The sequence below is a fragment of the Lycium ferocissimum genome, unplaced genomic scaffold, assembly GCF_029784015.1.
Source record: "Lycium ferocissimum isolate CSIRO_LF1 unplaced genomic scaffold, AGI_CSIRO_Lferr_CH_V1 ctg3001, whole genome shotgun sequence".
NCBI classification, from domain to species: Eukaryota; Viridiplantae; Streptophyta; class Magnoliopsida; order Solanales; family Solanaceae; genus Lycium; species Lycium ferocissimum.
Genome location: NW_026725327.1, coordinates 45,685 through 64,857, shown reverse-complemented (window position 1 = coordinate 64,857; position 19,173 = coordinate 45,685). Strand labels below are relative to the sequence as shown.

The following is a 19,173-nucleotide window of genomic DNA, read 5'->3' as shown; positions in this document are numbered from 1 at the left end:
ACAAATTGCATTAAATGTACAATAACCTCCAAATCAGTCCGCAACAATTACAACATCAATTTGAGTCATTAAACATTCATTTCCAACATAGAATTCATTACGACAACCACTAAAACACTAAGCGACATTAATGCGTTCTATGTCATATTCCATGACCCATTTTCGGCCAACACAACATATATACATATTGATGATTCTCATTCATTCTTCACCTTACAATGATCATAACATACTAACTAGACCTCAATTCATTGCTTCAACACAACACAACACACACACACACTTCACACGGCTAAGCCTCATACACATGGCCTCAATTCCAACTTACTATATTTCATGATTTTCATCCATTTTAACATACTACAACATGCATACAACCTTTATAACACATAAAACATGATCAAATCTTACTTTTCTTCCTTCAACTCCACAATAGGCTAGGGTTTGCGATAATGAAAACTAGCGGGTTGATCGCTCCAACAACACTTCCACGCCACTTAGGGGACCCTCAACTTAGTGGGTTTGCATCAAAGAAATAATTTTTGGATGGCTAAAATTGGACCTCACTTTTTTCTCTCTGAGCCGAGAGCAAGCTTGTTGTTCTTCAACTTTCTTGATTTTTTTGCTAAGTGTTGAAATGAGATGAGAATGAAGTAGTCATCTTTTGAACTAAGGCAAGACTTATATAAGTGTCCCTTGGCCCACACCATGTGTTGGAGCAATAGAAATTAAACACAAATTGTGTGGGCCAATTTCAAATGACCACACGGCCAAGTGCAACAAAATTGCATGATTTTCAAGTTCCATTAATTCCATTTTTGGTCCCAAATTTTCCTAATTGTTCCATACCAACAATTTCATGCACAAGTTATGACTCAAAATAAAATCAAGGTCAAAAGTCTCGACTTTGCATCCCGGAATGGTTTGGACCCTAACTTATCATAATTAATTCAGATTGTCCCAATGCACCAAATACGGGTTCTAACACTCTGTTCCGTCCACTTTATGGCATGTACTCTTGTAGAGGCTCGTAGACAGATATGCACAGTTAGATATCATATAATCATCTTGACTTATACTATGTTGTATCATTATTAAGGATAACCTTACCGGCACACGCACTCGAGATTAGTTTGAAGACGTAAGTATGTTATCTTTTGGGCTTGTGCCCCTATGGCTTATAGTACATTGGTTTTATGTTGCCTTTCGAGATATAGAAAACGTGAGTTACAGTTTAGTTCGCTCGGTTCCCGTAGGGTGCCGAGTGCCAGTCACGCCTTACCAAGGTCGGGGGTGTGACAGTATCTAGAATGTAACTGCCTCGATCCCCCTCTATAGTCGCTACGGCGCCCCGCAGATGCGGCCCTCTTACTCGCTCTATCAATATCGCGCTCACCTCTTTTCGGATGTTGCTGCTCTTCTAAATTCTGGGCGTGGGCCTGAATATGGGAAATGTCCATCCCCTTCTGCAACGAAGCTGTCAAGCAGTCTTTAAACAAATGTGGCCCCAAGCCACTCACAAACCTATGCACTCTATCTCCCATGTCGGCCACCATGGTCGGAGCATATCTAGCCAATGAATTAAAGTGAAGGCTATACTCCCGGGCACTCATATTCCCCTGCTTCAAATTTAAGAATCTATCCGCTCTAGCTCGACGGACCTCGGGTGGCAAATAATGACGAAGGAAAGCATCCACAAATTCTTATCAAACTGGGGGAGGTGCATTTTCCTTCCTTGAAGATATCCAGTTATTGTACCAAAGAATCGTCACATCCCGGAGTCTATAAGATGCCAACTTCATCGATTCAGTTTCGGAGGCATGGATAATTTTCAATGTTCTCAACATCTCATCAATAAAACCTTGTGGGTCTTCATCCAGCTTTTACCCAAAAAATTCTGGAGGGTTTTAACTCATAAAATCCCGGGCTCGAGTACTAGTTGCCCTGTCACTTAGACCCGTACTCTGCCGCTATGCCTGAGTGACAACTAACTGTGTCAATAGTTGAATAGATTCGATCATTTGTTGACCCGAAGCAGCCGGTGGAGGAACTGGAGGCATAGGAGCTAGAGCTGAAGCCCCCTCTTGTTCTTCTAGAATAGACGGAGTGTGAGAGGTATTTGATGGAGCCTCATTTTGAGATTCACCTTCTTCTATATTCGTTGCGGCTCCCTTTCTATCCACCTTTTTGTCATAGTCTTGCCCCTCTGGGCGGCTGTAGCTTTTCTCTTTGGCGGCATGACTGAAATCATAACGCACAATTAGAGAGGAGAAAATCTTATAACATGGCTCTATCGTACGATCTCATAAGAAGAAGAATGGTCATTTTTCCTAAATGCCCCGCAACCTCTTGTTTATAAGTGTGGCGCGCTTCACACCCATAAACGAGACTCTGCTGGACATGACTCGTAGACACACCCTAGGATGGAACTGCTCTGATACCACTTTTGTCACGACCCGACTAGGGCCATGACGGGTACCCGGAGCTGGCTACCGAGCACCTCTCATTAAGCTAATCATCATACTCAACTTGAACTTATATAATCTCCAAGTAACCCATATCTATATGCATAAGCCCTCATGGCTACAAAAATGATATACAAAAGTACAATGTGATCACCGTGGGACACCAACAACCCACACATACATATCTACGAGCCTCTACTTGAGTACAAGACATAAGGACGAGTGTCACGACGCAACCGGAGGGCCATGATGGGTACCCGGTGCTAACCCACCCGGGCACCTCTTATCGTACATTCACATTTTTATCTAGGTGAGCCACATAGCTTAATCATACTTTCTATCCATCATTCATGCTAATTTCATTGGGCAACAAGACACTTATAGCACCATCAACAACTATGCCCATATCAATGTACATAAGCTGACGAGGCTATCAAAATGATATACAAAATATAAGCCGACAAGGCTAAAGACATCTAACCATATACACATGTCTACGAGCCTCTAAGAAGAGTATGTCACATCATATAGGCAGGACAGGACCCCGTCGTGCCCATGGATGTACACAAAAGAATAATACCAAAAGCTGTAGCTCCGGATGATATGGAGCTCCTCTACGTAGTCCCTGAGTAATAAAGCTATGGATCAAGCCTATCTCCTTGGCCATTTGCGGGCATGACGCAGCGTCCACAAACAAAAGGACATCAGTACGAAGAATGTACTGAGTATGTAAAGCATGATCAACATCATTATAGAAGCATAAGAGACAACATAAGAAATAGCATAAGATGGGAGGTAGTAGAGCCATCGTCATAAACACTTACTTGTCTTTCATAGGGACCTTCCATTTCTAATGCGTGTTTGTGTACATACACATGTACATATACATACATCCATATTCGTATTCGTATCCGTATTTATATCCATATTCATATTCATAGCATACCCAATCATGAAGGTTCGGTGTTTCACATACCCTGGCCGTAGCAAGGCTCGATTATACATGCTGCCCTATCAAGGCTCGGTGTTATCCGTACCCAAGCTAGGTGCGCGCGCGATACGTATCATACCCGGCCATATAAGCTCTGTGTTACATAATAGTCATACATGGACACATATACATAAGAGCTCATAAGCATCTTCGACACCATTACTATCGTCGTTTCATTACATCTATCCTTAGAGGATCACCCATCATATAAGGAATTTAGTAGAATCGTAAACATAACGAGAATCATGAGCTTTAGTAGCTTTAAAGATAGAATAATTTGGAGGACATTAGAGACTCATGAAAGGATAGATATATAGCCAAGGAGCCATGCCTTATTGAAATAAGGGTTAGCCTTACATACGTTTTCGTTTAGCTATTCTATCACTTGAACGTTCTCCTTCAATGCTCACGTTTCTACCTTCATTAGAGTTATACTAACATTAGATAATCGATAACTTAGCATACTTGACTAAAGCTAGAGAAAATTGGGCAGCATCTCCTTTGTTTATACAACTTTCTCCATATCATATATCAACTCCCAAACGTCTATAATAACACTCACAACATCATAAGCAATAACCTTTATTCACCTACATTATCCATATTTCCCAATTCACTTCAAATCATCCATATCCATGGTCATAGCGCACTATTACATTCACTCATATACAATATCTATCCCATGTTCTTCATGTCATTTATAACATAATTATAATCACAACATATCAAGAATCATGACTCATTCCAAGCTACTACCAAAAAATGATACTATTCTTACATTCATGACCCATTTTCTATCTCCTTCTACAATCCAAGTCTTTCGACCTCTCAATACTTTAAACAACATGGAATGACCATAAACTTACCTTAGATGGTGTAGGAATGGACTTTGGGTGGAAACACTTCACTTGAGCAAAAACCCTAGTTCACCTCTAAAGGGATTTCTTGTCTTGGATGAGCCCTAATGAGTTTCTTACACTTGATTCTCTTGGTTTGATGAAGTTGATCATAAATTTCTCTTGAGTTCTTGTGGAAGAAGTGTGGAGAAGTATTCTAGAGAGTTCTTGAGAGAAGGGGAGTGAAAATTAAATGAAATGAAATGAACTTGGGTCCCTTATATTAATTTAGAACCTGTCCCGACTCAGTTCTACGGACCAACATACGGTCCGTATAATTTATATGGACCGTATGTGTGGCCGTAGATTAGGTCCAGTGAGGGCTGCCATTCTGGGCAGAATATACGGCCTAACATACGGCCTGTATATTTTATACGGCCAGTATGTTGGACCGTATAATGCCCAGCTTTTCCGAAACTCGTTCTCGTCGACTCGTTTGATCTCCAATCCTTATGGAACCTTTTTAACACTTGTTTAACACCTCATCAACAATCTAAGGGATGCTATAACTCTTCTCCAAGACATCATTAAGTCATCATTAACTTGTTACTCGTAAATCCTTTCCGATATATAACATATACCTTGCCTTTCTTGGCAAACTTTCTTCTCTTACCTCGAATGTCTTTGAAATCTCAATTAGGATCATCAAATGCTATTTCTTACTTATCGAAACATCGTATACTTTGTGCCCTTCGTTAGTCTATTCACTGTGCATCAACAAAAATTTTTTCGAGGTGTAACAACGGGACAGGACCCCGTCGTGCCCAAAATATATACACAAAAGAACGTGATCATAAGTAGCACCTCTGGAATAATGGAGTGCTCCTGTAAGTCCTCTGATAAGCTCCTATAGATCTGCACCGTCTCCCTGTCTACCTGTGGGCATGAACACAGCGTCCAAAAAGGAAGGACGTCAGTACGAATATTGTACTGAGTATGTAAGACATGAATAATAATAGCATAATAAAGAAATAATGGAACATGAGCTGAAGATATAACCTGCTTAACCTTTAAAGGAAACACATGTATGCATATCATATTTACCATCATCGTTAACCCGCGTCCGGGTAACTATCACACGCCGCCTACTAGTGGTGTCATGTCCGGCCCTCTAGGCACGGTGTAAAAATAAGCAGCCCGCCTTTGCGGTGTCATGCCCGGCCATCTAGGCGCGGTGGAATCGTATCATCATATACTCATCATAAAGCATGCATTAGAATCTAAAGATAATCTATAACCATATCGGGGTGACGTAAGGTCGAGAACCCCCGATTCCATTATGGAGCAATCATAATCGTCATACCTCACCTCGAAGGAACTAACATTATAAGGTGGGTCTAGAAACAATGAACAACATCAAAGGGGCGTATAAGAATCATTAGCTTCATAGGAACATCATGGCATGAGCTTTAAGATCTTTGGGCTTAGACTCATCATCATCATTATTGGATTCATAACATAGCATAAGCTTCATCTCATAAAAAGCTCTTCATAACCATTGACTCATATTTTTCGAAATGTAAGAAGGTCATGGAAGATAAAAGTCATGTCATGAAATCATGCCTTAGAAAAGAAGGGACTGGCCTTACATACCTTTTCATTTAGCTACTTTATCACTTGAACGTTCCCCTCCAATGTTCACGTTTCTACTTTCAAGAGAGTTCATACTAATATTAGATAATTGATAACGTAAGCATGCTTGAACTAAGGCTAGAGAAAATTGGGCAGCGTCTCCTTTGTTTCTACAACTTTCTCCATATAACATAACAACTCCCAAACGTCAATACTAATATTCATAATGTCATACTCAACAATCTTTATCAACCATACATTATTCAATTCTTCTACTTCCATTTCAAGGGTATCCATAACCATGGTCATAATACAACATTACATTCATCCTCATATAATGTTTCTTCCATACTCTTAATATCATTTATAACATAATTATAATCACAACACATCAAGAATCATGATTCATATTAATCTATTACTCATAAATGCCACTATTCTCATATTTGTAACCCATTTTCTACCTCCTTTCATAATCCAAGTCTTTCAACCTCTCAATACTCTAAATAACATGAATTGATCATAAAAATTACCTTTGATAGTATGAGAATGGCCTTTGGATGAAAATACTTCATTTGAGAAAAACCCTAGCTTCAATCCAAAGAGATTTCTTGTCTTGTATAAACCCTAATGAGCTTCTTGCACTTGATTTCCTTGGTTTGATGAAGTTGATTCTTAATTTCTCTTGGATTCTTGTAGATGAAGTGTGGAGAGAGTTCTCGAGACTTCTTGAGGTGTGGAGAGAAAATGAGAAATGAAATATGAACTTGGGGTCTTATTTTATAAAACTTAAAAATCTGTCCCGATCCAGTTATACGGACACACATACGGTCCGTATAATTTATAGGGGTACGTATGTGTGTACATTGGTTCCAGTGGAGACCCCGATTACCGAGGTTATACGATCATATATACGGGGGGTATCTTTTATACGGTCCGTATAGTGAACCGTACAATCCACAGTTTTCCGAAGCTTGTCCTCGTCGACTCGTTTTGCCTCCAATCCTTATGGAGCCTTCTTAACACTTGTTTAACACTTCATTAACAATCTAAGGGGCATCATAACTCTTCTTTAAGACATCATTAAGTCAACATTAACTCGGTACTTTGTAAATCGTTTCCAAAACACAACGTATACTTCGTCTTTCCTAACGAAATTTCTTCTCTTGCCTCAAACGTCTTTGGAATCTTAATGGGAACCGTTAAGTACTACTTCTTACTTATAGAAACATCCTATACTTCTTTCCCTGGGTTAGTCTATTCACTGTGCAACGACATGAAGTTTTTCCGAGGTGTAACATATATACACATATATAAACAATGTATCTATCTTGTATAAAAATGCATAATAGCATATAAACGTTGCTAACTATAGGGACAAACTACTTCTTTTCAGTTGCAATTCTTACTCAAAATCAGTCTAAATCTCCATCAAATGACTTAAATTTTATAGACAACTTACGTAGACTATTTCAAATAAGTCTAAACAACAAACCCTCTAAACTTCTCACAAAAATCAACTTCAAATATATCAGTAAATTGGGTGTGCTAACTAGCAATCAATTTGACTTACAGTTTCATAGATCCTATGATGATAAAAATGACGTGTGTGGGTGTGTGGGTCTATGTATGTCTTCCTTTTATTGTAGAAGAAAAATTTAGGAAAATGAATAATTTTTTTTGTGTGTGTTATGGTTTGTTTCTTACTATCGAAGAAGAGAGAGGAAGGGAAAGAGATTTGGAATAGATCAGCGGGGAAAGAAGAATAAATTTCAAAAAGTTCTTACTCATTACGTACGGTTAAGAAACTAAAAAATGGTTAAATTTGATCTAATCCCCCCATTTGTACTTTGATCTAATTACTCCCTTTGATCCATTTTACTTGATATGCTATTTATACTTTGATCTAATTACTCCCTCTGATCCATTTTACTTGATATGCTATTTATACTTTGATCTAATTACTCCCTCTGATCCATTTTACTTGATATGTTTTTTGTACGTTCTTAAAGACATATTAACTAAAAAGATAATTTGACTAAATTATTTTTATTTATCATTTAATTTTACTTTAACGTTGCTCTCTTTTTTATCACATTATTTTTTCTCCCCATTTATTGACTAAGATTAAAGATGGGAAATAACAGCTAATTATATCTTAATTTAATGACAATTATTTAGACCGTCTACTTTTAATGAACACAACGAGTAAGTAAAATGGATCGAAGGCAGTTTCTTTTTTCTTTCATTTTTTCGGACATAGAAGACGAGGTGTCGTCCTTCATTCATCAAACAATTTCCCCGCCCAGCAATACAAAAACAAAATTAGCTCCCTTGTCTTCTTCATCCCTCTCCATCTCACAATGGCAGGTGTGAACAAACGAAAACGAGGAAGAAAGCCCAAATCAGATCCCCCTCCTTCAACAGCAGAAGACATTCCTTCACCCCACATAGACATTGACATAGACGACGTCGTTTTCTCAGTCAGTAATGTTGAGCTCATCCACCCACCCCCTCCTCCTACTTCCACTTCCCAACGCCCCCGCCGTGGTCGCCCTCGCAAAACCCCTAATCTACCCCAAAACATCAACCCTGAAAATGGAAAAACCCTAAAGGTCACCTCCCCAACACGAGATAATAAACCCAATGGGGTAGCGTCTCTTATTGCCCCTGAGGCAAATGGTGCTGCTGCTGTTACCTCCCCAGCGATGGATGCTGTAGTGAAGGTGTTTTGTGTTCACACTGAACCCAATTATTCCCTTCCTTGGCAGCGGAAGCGACAGTATAGTTCGAGTAGTAGTGGGTTTGTTATTAAAGGAAGAAGGGTTCTCACTAATGCACACTCTGTTGAGCATTACACTCAGGTTAAGTTGAAGAAGAGAGGCTCTGATACTAAGTATGTTGCCACTGTCCTCGCTATTGGAACTGAATGTGATATTGGTGAGCCTTTCTTAAAGTATATATTCTTCTCCCTTTGTACCTTTTGCCATCATACTGTTTGGTTCTATATGGATGTTAGAGGTGTAATATTACAGTAATGGCTGAAAAGTTATTTTGACTGAATTGTCAAAGTATAAAAATGTTATGATGTTAGAACATTTTGGGGTGTCCAGAATCGGAAATGTCATACAAATTCAGACTGAGGGAGTATTTTGTATTAGGTGGGGCCTAATGATTGCACTCGAATGATAATACTGCCACCAACGTGAATTAATAATTTATACTGTGCTAGGCTTTATGTAGCAGCTTCTGGTAGTACATCATTCTTGTAAATAGCCTTTGATACACTGTTAATTTGGATTTTGTGGTGCTACAGCTTTGCTGACTGTGGATGACGATGAGTTCTGGGAGGGGGTCTCACCTGTCGAATTTGGGGATTTGCCAGCCCTTCAAGATGGTGTCACAGTAGTAGGTTATCCAATTGGGGGTGATACAATATCTGTCACAAGTGGTGTTGTTTCACGCATAGAGATATTATCTTATGTTCATGGCTCTACGGAACTTTTGGGGCTCCAGGTATATCAATTTTCACTCATGAATTATTGTAACGTTCTTTCCGTATTTGCTCTGGTATCTGACAAATGTTGTTAGTTTGCAGATTGATGCAGCTATAAATTCTGGAAATTCTGGTGGGCCTGCTTTTAATGATAAAGGAAATTGTGTAGGTATCGCATTTCAGTCCCTTAAACATGAAGCTGTGGAGAATATTGGTTATGTCATCCCAACACCTGTAATCGTGCACTTCATTAAAGACTATGAGAAGAATGGAGCATATACCGGTAAGTTTACTGGAACTTGTAGTTATTCATGTACTTATCAACAAAAAGAAAACTGTAGTTGTCCATGTTGGTCACATCTGTTTTATTTCATTGTAGTTATTCATATTGGTCACAGCTATACGGTGAATGTTGTTGCAATGCAAATGTTAACATGAATGTGCGGTCATACAAGATTAAAAGTGTATCATTTCCGATACCGATAGTGTGTGCAATAGCATAAATAGAGCATAAATTAAAAGGTCACTTCAGATGGTTTTGCCATGTCCTATGTAGAACTCAATATGGACCAATCTGTAAGTGCATCAATATGACAATTGAAGGTGGTAAAATAGGATGAGGTAGACGTAATATCATAATCGGGAAATTGTCTCAAAAAGCCTAGAAAGTAGAAATCAAGGCGGAAGATATAGACTTAGCTAAGAATAGAAGCATTGCAAGTAAATGACTTGTATGGATGATGGTAGCTAGTTGGGATTAAGACTTTTTTTGTTGCTTTTACATTTATATTACACTTGGTGTTTGTCAGGAGTCTTTTGTTCTTATTAGATACTTTTTGATCTTGGAGAGGGAACTGTGAGATTTAGAAATATCTAGTCTTGGGGAACTCCTTGATTTGCCTTTACAAGATTACAAAAATATAATTGTAATGAAATGGACCCGCGGAATGGATATAAATGATTCTTGTAACCAACTTCAGCTACTTTTGTTGAGGTGTAGTCGATTGTTAATTAGAATATGGGGTTGTTGGAGAAGGACTTGTGACCAATTTTCTCTGATAAAGTTATAATTTTATTAGTTTTTTTCTTACAAATAGAAAAAAAACCTTCAGTATATAAATAGCAACAGAAGTAGAGAACTGACATGTTTTGATGTATGTCTACCAGCTTTGGTATAAAACTTGCATACCGGAGTTTTCTGAAATATATCAATGAATCCATTACTTGAAGAAAAAAGGGTAGACAACCTACTGAAAGATATGGTTAATAAAAAATGATCTATACTAATAGGAACCTCGTGGGTCCACCAAAAATTATCTAGAAAGAAAAGACAGGTCCTCATCCATACAAAACCATTTGAACATCCACAAAAACTCACATGTTCCTTTCCCTCCCAAGAACCACATGATAGATGAGGGGGCTATATCCCATGCTATACAACTTTTTCACATTCTTGATTTTAGCAGGCAATCAGGCATTGACCACATAATTCCAAATAGGTTAAATACCATTCACCACAACTGACACACTAGCTGGATTTTTTGGAGAGTTGACAAAACCATCAAGAAGGTCTGGGAAATGATTCCAGCAGTCATCTTTTGGGTCGTATGGAATGAAAGAAACCGGGTGTTTTGATGGGTTATCAACTCCAACACATTTGCTGAAGGCTAAATGCTTAGTTTTTTTGTTTAGCTAGAATTTTCTTACTCCTGTTAATAGCATGAACAGTTTTTTGGACTTTGTTAGCTCCATGGTACTAGTATAGCTTTAGGGCTCGTTGTTGGGAAACAACCTATCCTGGATAACTAATCCCGGGATAAGTTATCCCGGGATTAGTTATTCCACCCTCAAGGTGGTATAAAATAAGGCTACAATCGCGGGATAACTAATCCCGGGATTAGTTATCCTGGATTTTTATTCCAACCAAACATGGGATAAGGAGGCACTAAAATTTTATCCCGGGACTATTTTTGCTTATCCTTCACACCAAACGACCCCTTAATGTAATGGAGACTAACATGTTTTTTGCTTCAAAAGCCCTCTGGCTTTTGCTTCTGTATTATGGCACCTTCCAGTTGCCCTATATCAATGACAACATCTTATTTCATAAAAAAAAAAAAACTGACTAGCAACTTGGCAGTGTAGAAACAAGTGGTCCATGGTTACATTCAAGCGTTTGCACATGCTTCTTCTCAAAATATCAGCTGTAACAATGGCACAATTGCCTTCAGTTAAATGAACAAATGTACCTTTTCCAAATATTTGGTGAAGGATTTCACTGACAATAATCCACATTCACCTCCCGTTCCTTTTCCAAGCATCTGGGTCCAACGGTGTGATGTCTTACTTGTAAAGGAGTTCCATGAGGTATTTGAACCCTTGTATCTCCCAATCTGGTTTATCCCGAATCTCAAATACCATCAACACTGTTACTTACAGATTTGTCTTATGTACACCGACTATACTGTGATCTAATTGAATCTTTTCTATTGACTTTCTTGGTTTGCTAAGAGGTCAGAATTCTCTAAGTTTCTTTTAGTTTTGTTTTATACCTTGTTTGGCCAAGCTTCTAAAAACAACTTATTCTGAAAAGTGCTTTTTAAAAAAAGTACTTTTGGTTTGTGTGTGGCTAATCAATTTGAAAAGCACTTTTAAGCAACAATTAGCATTTGACCAAGCTTGAAAAAAATGCTTCTAAACAGAGGCGAATCCAGAATTTTAAGACCACGGGTGCACCACGGGTGTTAGTATAAAATTGTCATAACGTTAAATGAAGTGAATTTTTTTAGTGTTTTATGATTTATGAATTTTGCACAATATTATCCAAAGAGATAACTATTAACCTAAATTTGTATTTTTCATTAATATTATCAATTACGATATATATGAAATTATTGAATAGTATTTATCCTTAATCCTATTTAGGGAAAAGAGAAAAATTGTTCGAAAATAAACAGAAGAAAAGTCGAGCTAAAAACAAAATATCATATGTGACCATAGGGTTTTGAACCGAGAGCACAAATGCCTAACTTTGACCCTGGGTGCCTCAGCACTATATAGTAAAACATGAAGTTAAAATACAGGAAAGTTACTTGTATGTTCAAGTAGGATGGGTTCACGTGCACCCAGTGTTATTAAAAGCGAAAAGCGCAAAAAAGCTCTCAGGTCAGCTGTGGCTTTAAGCGCAAATAAAACGTGGGCTTTAATGAAAAAAGGCGCAATGGTGAAAAAACAGATATATTTATGTTTAGTCCAAGACTAATAATAATAAGCATGAACAACAAATATATGGACAAAGAAATAGTAAAAACATTGCGATAAAGTGAAATATCAATTATCTAGTGTCACCTCTTCCAGAGGGGCTCATTGTCAAGGAAAACTGTGTCTTAGAGCCTTGTTGATGACACTGAAGCGCAAATAAAGCGAGGCGAAGCGCTCAACATGTTTTGAGCCTCGTTTCAGGGCTTAAGTGCGCTTTAAGCGCGCCTTTGGCAACACTACGTGCACCAAATTCCATAACGTGGATCAGCCACTGCTTCTAAGTGTATTTTCTCAAAAAGTGCTATTCAAAAAAGTACTTTTGGGGAGAAGCTACTTTTTTAAGGTTCTCAAAACAGCCTCTCAAAAGCACTTTTTCTTCTCCTAAAAGGTTGACCAAATACCTTAACTTTGAAAACAAGCACTTTTGGCCTTGGAGAAGCTTGGCCAACAGGGTATTAATCTTCTGACATTTAATGGGGTTATCAATTGAAGATCAGTAGATGAAACTTCTCTTTTTTCTTGGAGTATATCTTGTAATAACATCTACTCCTATATTGTGCAACTAATGTAGCTCAAATAAAGTATACTTTGATGTTAGTGCTATGAAGTTTGTCCCACTATAGCTGTTAAAATGGTGTGTGTAAAATGACTGACAACATTGTATTGGTAAATATCCTCTTCTTTGGGCGGATTACTGTCAATGTAACACATTAGGGTGTTCAATTGATCTTCTGATAGGTCTTTTGCCATTTTTATCTTTCTAAGACACTGATAAATAGCTGACAATTTTATTGAGTACTGGCATTTGTAGATGTTCATGGACACATTTGTGATGCGCTTAGTTCATAACCTTTTTTTTTTAGAATTTTCTTTTTACTATCTTATGCATACTGAAGTTCCTCAGACATCAGTGTAGATTTTTTGAACATGCAAATGTAAACTTTTGCTAACGGGTAACAGAAGTTTCCAATCAAATTTGTTTTGGATTAAAAAAGAAAAAATCTAAAGGTGACGTGGAAGAAATAGTAGAAGCTACAAGTTTGTTGTCTACTAGTTTGCCATTCCTTGCATTTTCAAGTAATTTCAAATACTCAATAAGGTGCATATGTGTCTGTTTGAGCTACACAATTTAGACTTATAATTCACTAGGTGTTCTTTGTATAACCCAAAGGTTACAGCTTTATTTATGATCGCAATTCTACCGTAGACTTCAAAATAATCCTTGAATTGTTGATCTTCTTGTATGGGAGATTTCTTACAAGTCTTATACTGGAGATAAAATTGAAGAAGTTATATTTAGGCGGGGTCAGGAGGTGCTCTGAAGTTGAACTGATATTTCCAGAGTCTCTGCATATAATGAGGATTATGTGCTGATCTGCATATTTAACAAGGCTAGGCTTCCTTATTAAAATAAAAAAAGAAAAAACAAGCTTTGATTCTTTCAAAATGAATGGCTGAGTGATCTTTTTGGTGTCAGTCAAAGTTGATACAATGATACATGGCTAAGTCATGCATTTTGGTCAATACTTGTTGAAGCATTTGTTCCCTGAGATTTACAATTTGAACCAACAGAAGATGGCAATTATTTTGGAAGTTAGGGATAATTTTGGTTGGAATCTCAGTTATAGGAGATTGCTCAATGACTGGGAGGTGGAAAGGTTGACAGAATTTTACAACACTATTGAGCAGTTCAAAGATTTTTCCACTAATGTGGACAGTCTAGTTTGGTTGAAGGAAAAGAAGGGGATATTCTCTGTCAAATCAGCCTACAAATGCATTCATAACAGAAATACTCAACTGGGATTCTGGCCTTGGAAGTTGATTTGGAAAGTTAAGATTCCTTACAAGGTGGCATGTTTCACTTGGTTAGTGGCTAGACGGGCTGTTTTAACTCAAGATAATGTGATGAAGAGGGGTCGTCAACTATGTTCCAGATGTTTTTTTATTTTGTGAAACTGAAGCAGAGATGATTAATCATCTTTTCTTACACTGTAAAGTGGCAGAACAACTTTGGCAGATTTTTCTTAATTTGAAGGGTCTAAATTGGACAATGCCAAGGAGTACATTTGAAGTTCTAGCTTGCTGGAACAGAGATGGGAATCTGTCAGGACACAGGGAGAGATGGAAGATTGTCCCGGCCTGCATCTGGTGGACAATATGGAAGGAGAGGAATCAGAGATGTTTTGAAAATAAAAGTATCACTTTCCAGAAGTTAAAAATGAACTGCCTAGTGTTTTTCTATTTTTGGTGTATTCATGAACTTCCTCAGGAGGCAGAGGACATAGCTAAGATTTTAGATAGCTTATGAAGGAATAGGTGGTTGTGACTACTACTTGTAAGTACTACTGAAGTACACTATTGGTGTATTTCCCTGTTCATAATAGAAAATAGAAATGTTAACTGTTCAAAAAAAAAAAAAAAAAAAAAGAAACAATTGAAAATAAGAAAGATGGATAGAATGCATGTCCTAAGTAACTAGCTACTGGCGCCATATTAATGTGATACAAAAAGAATACCTTTGTGCTTGATGCATAAGAGTCAGGACCTTTTATTTTCTCATGATGTAGCTTGATGTTGTGCCTACTTTTGGCAAAAATGGACTAGTTATTATATGCAAGTAATGCCCGTTTTACTGTTGTATTTTGGCTTACTGTCTTTTTGGCATATTATCATTATTTTCATTTTGCCCCAGGGTTTCCCATTCTTGGGGTTGAGTGGCAGAAGATGGAAAATCCAGATCTTCGGTTGTCAATGGGAATGAAACCTGACCAGAAAGGTGTCCGTATAAGAAGAATCGACCCTACTGCCCCAGAGTCTATGATGTTGATGCCATCTGATGTAATCCTAAGCTTTGACGGGGTTGATATTGCCAATGATGGAACAGGTTGAAATGCTAATTGTGCTTGCTTCCTTTTGCTCTTTATAGCTATGTTGCTCGGACTCTTCAAAAATGTTGATGGGTGTGTGTCGGATTCTCCAAAAGTAGTACATTTTTGGAGGATCCGGCTCGGGTGCGGCAGCATTTTTGGAGAGTCCGAGCAACATAGCTTTATAGTTAACTTATCTCACCACCCTTTCTTTGCAGTAGCTTAGGCATTAAGCTTTAATAATTGAAATGCATAAATGCTGTTGTAATTTTTACCTTATTGACTGTAAAAATGATCTGCTTGTAATTTTCCAAACTATGTTCTGCAACTAATGCAAAAAAGCTTGATTATCAGTTGCTGGATGTACTGTTAACTTACTAGTAGTTCTTACATTTATTTTCCTGATGTTATTCTTGTGATATCATTTCTTCTAAGTGGTAACAACATTCATCTTCATGACCTGACTAAGCCTGATGCACTATTAAGGAGACCTTCATATTGGATGCGGTATTTACAGGAGAACTTTGTCTGCTTTCTTGGTTTGTATTCGTACTTCTTGGAGTGTGTATCCATTGCACACATTTGTTTTTCGGTTGACTCAGTGAATGTCTTACCTGACATTTGCAAGTAGAATTTTTGTCGTCTTTGTTATGGTTTCTAATGGTTCAACCCATTTCGAAGAACATATGTCAGTCGGAGTTGCATGATAGTTACATTTATTTATTGATACTCTTTTTTGGTAAGCTTTATGTGTTGTCACTCCTATTCAAGTTAGATCTGTTATCTTTAGATTTTATCTTCTATTGAGAGTTCACATGATTTCCTTTGATTATTTTCAGTTCCATTTCGGCATGGAGAGCGTATAGGTTTTAGTTATCTTGTATCCCAAAAATATTCCCGTGACAACGCTGCAGTTGAAGTTCTTCGTCGTAATTCTGAGATATTAAATTTCAACATCAAACTTGCAACTCAGATGAGGCTTATTCCGGCTCACAACAAGGGGCGACCTCCGTCATATTATATTATAGCTGGATTTGTTTTTACAACTGTATCTGTTCCATATCTTCGTTCAGAGGTACTCAATTTGCGTTGGCATATTGATGTGTCATATTCCTCACTTCCTGTAATGCTGCACACATTTCATTCTAAGATCCATGTTACTCTGTTTATTAACTCTATACCACTGCCCTTTTCTTATGATGCCTTGTTTGAGTGACTTATTCTTCTCTATTTAATTGTCATGATCAAAGTTTGTGATAAAACTGTGTTTCCTTCAATTTTCTTTGCTTGTATATGTTGGGAGTTTAGGTGGCTTATTGCCATTTCTAGGGGAATACTGCGTGTATGGTGAGGTTTATCATACCTTCTGGAATTGGCTTGATGGCATCATGAGTATTCTTGGTGGTATTATCAAAGTTTATGTGCAAGGAAGTAAACGATATTACCTTCTAACTATCATAAAAATTTCCTAGTTCATCCTGGGAGACTAGGGTCCAAATCTTAGCAGTGGCAAAAAATGTTGGGTGATTTCTTCCTATCTGCTTAACTTGGTTGGTGGTGTAATTACTTGGTTCCATGCTGATGGAAGGATGGGAGGATGCAGATACGCGGTGGACTCTAGTCATTTGCAGACAAGTTGATATGGACACCACTGTTATTATAACAAAATTTTCTTATAGCTCATAAGTTGAATAACATTTTTCAGAAATCCCCTAATTCCTATGCACAGAGGGTTCTTATCATACTATGTTCAGTTTTTGAGTTAGTGTTTTAGCGAATGCTTAGATTCTAACTTTTACACTGCCATTATATTGAAAATGACATGCTCTACATGGCCATTTGCATCACTATTTTCAATGTTTTGCTTAATAGTGATTCATGGGGTGCATAAATTGTCTTATCATATATTGCAATAGTTCTATTGTCTAACTCATCCTATGTGCATTACCAGTATGGAAAGGATTATGAGTATGAAGCTCCTGTAAAGCTGTTGGACAAACTCTTGCATGAGTTTCGGCAATCACCCGATGAACAGATTGTTGTGGTTTCCCAGGTATGCCTCGTTTAAGAATCATCCTTAAGAAGCTGCAGGATTGTTGTATTGAAGTGGGATCTGATATTGTGTCTGCATTTTGCTTTATGAATTGTTTTTAGGTTCTAGTTGCTGACATTAACATTGGATATGAGGAGATAGTTAATACTCAGGTTGGTGGCAGATGCATCTCTAAATCTTGATATCATTTTTCTTAAGTGGTCTGTCAAATGAGTCTTCCATTGATACCATCATCCTGTGCCTATTGGGTGTGTGGCTTTCTGTGCATGTTCTAGGTTCTTGCTTTTAATGGTGAGCCTGTGAAAAATTTGAAGAGTTTGGCCAGCATGGTAGAGAAGTGCAATGATGAGTTTTTGAAGTTTGATTTGGAATATCAGCAGGTATGAACTTTCTGTTGCTTTGGGTTTTTGAGAGATCTGTGGAAAGATGCTCTATTCATCCTAGTTTGTTTTGTGCAGGTGGTAGTCCTTCAGACAAAGACGGCAAAATCTGCAACATCAGACATCCTTACTACACATTGTATTCCTTCTGCCATGTCCGAGGATCTTAGGGCATAAATCATTTTAGCAGGGGTAAATCAATATTCTTGTTGCCAGCATGAGAATATTCATTTTTTCCTATTTGCCCGCCATCTTTATTATTTTTCTTAGCATTCTTGGTTTCATAATTGATCTGTAGCCAAGCAGACGATTTTTGTAGTATTTCACTATTGATGGATGGTAAATAAACCTTAGGTGTTAGCATCTAATGCTTACAAGAATTAGTAAAGGGTTGTACCTTTTTCTCAATTTTTGATTCCTTTGTCATAGCTGTAGAGCAGTGTCACATGTTGCCTCAGGTAGTGGATTCAAGGGGTTTTGGCTTATACATATGAATGTGATCACATTCTCAGATGGAGCCAGTCAAAAGGAGAACACTAGTTCCTTTGGATCAATAAACCTACCTTGTTATCCGAATATGGGCAGTGCTCTCAGTTGAGCGCGCAGGAAGTAGATGAAGCAGATGTATTGATGTCAGGCTATAGTATACAAGCACGTAGCTTTTGTGGCAATTGAATGTAAAACTGCGGCCTGTATGCTTCCAATCAAGCGATAAATACTAGTATGATAGTCAGTTTCATTTTGATACACAAACCAGCCGTGGTAAGGAAAATGGCCTCAGGTGCTTGCTTGCGAGGCAAGCTCCACGGGAAGCAACTCGTACAACATATTTTCACTTTTCTTCTCTTGGCTATTTTAGCATTTCATCCAAAACACATCGACACTCGTCCTAACCTTTCTAACACACTTTATTACTCGTCCTCCACTTTTGCTCACAAATAAGCTCTTCTTCACGATGTGTTTTGACTCTTACCGCTTCTTTATTTCGCTTTCTTGATTTTGGCATTTGGGCTAAAGTCGTTGTGCTCCCGCCATCTCTGGGCAAAGTAGGATGATGGGCATGCTGCCTCCTGTCATAATGGTGTGTGGGGCATAAGAGGCTGTTACCTCGGTACATCACTCCTGACTTAGTTTGACTTTAAGATTTTCTAGTCGAAATTGGTCAAGTTTTAAAGGTTCGAATTTACGGGCC

At 37.9% G+C, this 19,173-nt stretch overlaps 1 protein-coding gene across 1 annotated transcript; it reads left to right on the top strand.

The window, feature by feature from the left end:
- The first annotated feature begins 8,154 nt into the window (after window positions 1-8,154).
- LOC132043912 (protease Do-like 9) lies at window positions 8,155-18,389 on the top strand. The gene is made up of 9 exons (XM_059434375.1): window positions 8,155-8,864; window positions 9,241-9,440; window positions 9,523-9,703; window positions 15,374-15,565; window positions 16,388-16,623; window positions 17,500-17,601; window positions 17,703-17,753; window positions 17,877-17,981; window positions 18,060-18,389. The coding sequence occupies exons 1-9, from the start codon at window positions 8,288-8,290 to the stop codon at window positions 18,156-18,158; spliced, it is 1,743 nt and encodes a 580-aa protein (XP_059290358.1). The 5' UTR covers window positions 8,155-8,287; the 3' UTR covers window positions 18,159-18,389.
- Window positions 18,390-19,173: the final 784 nt, after the last annotated feature.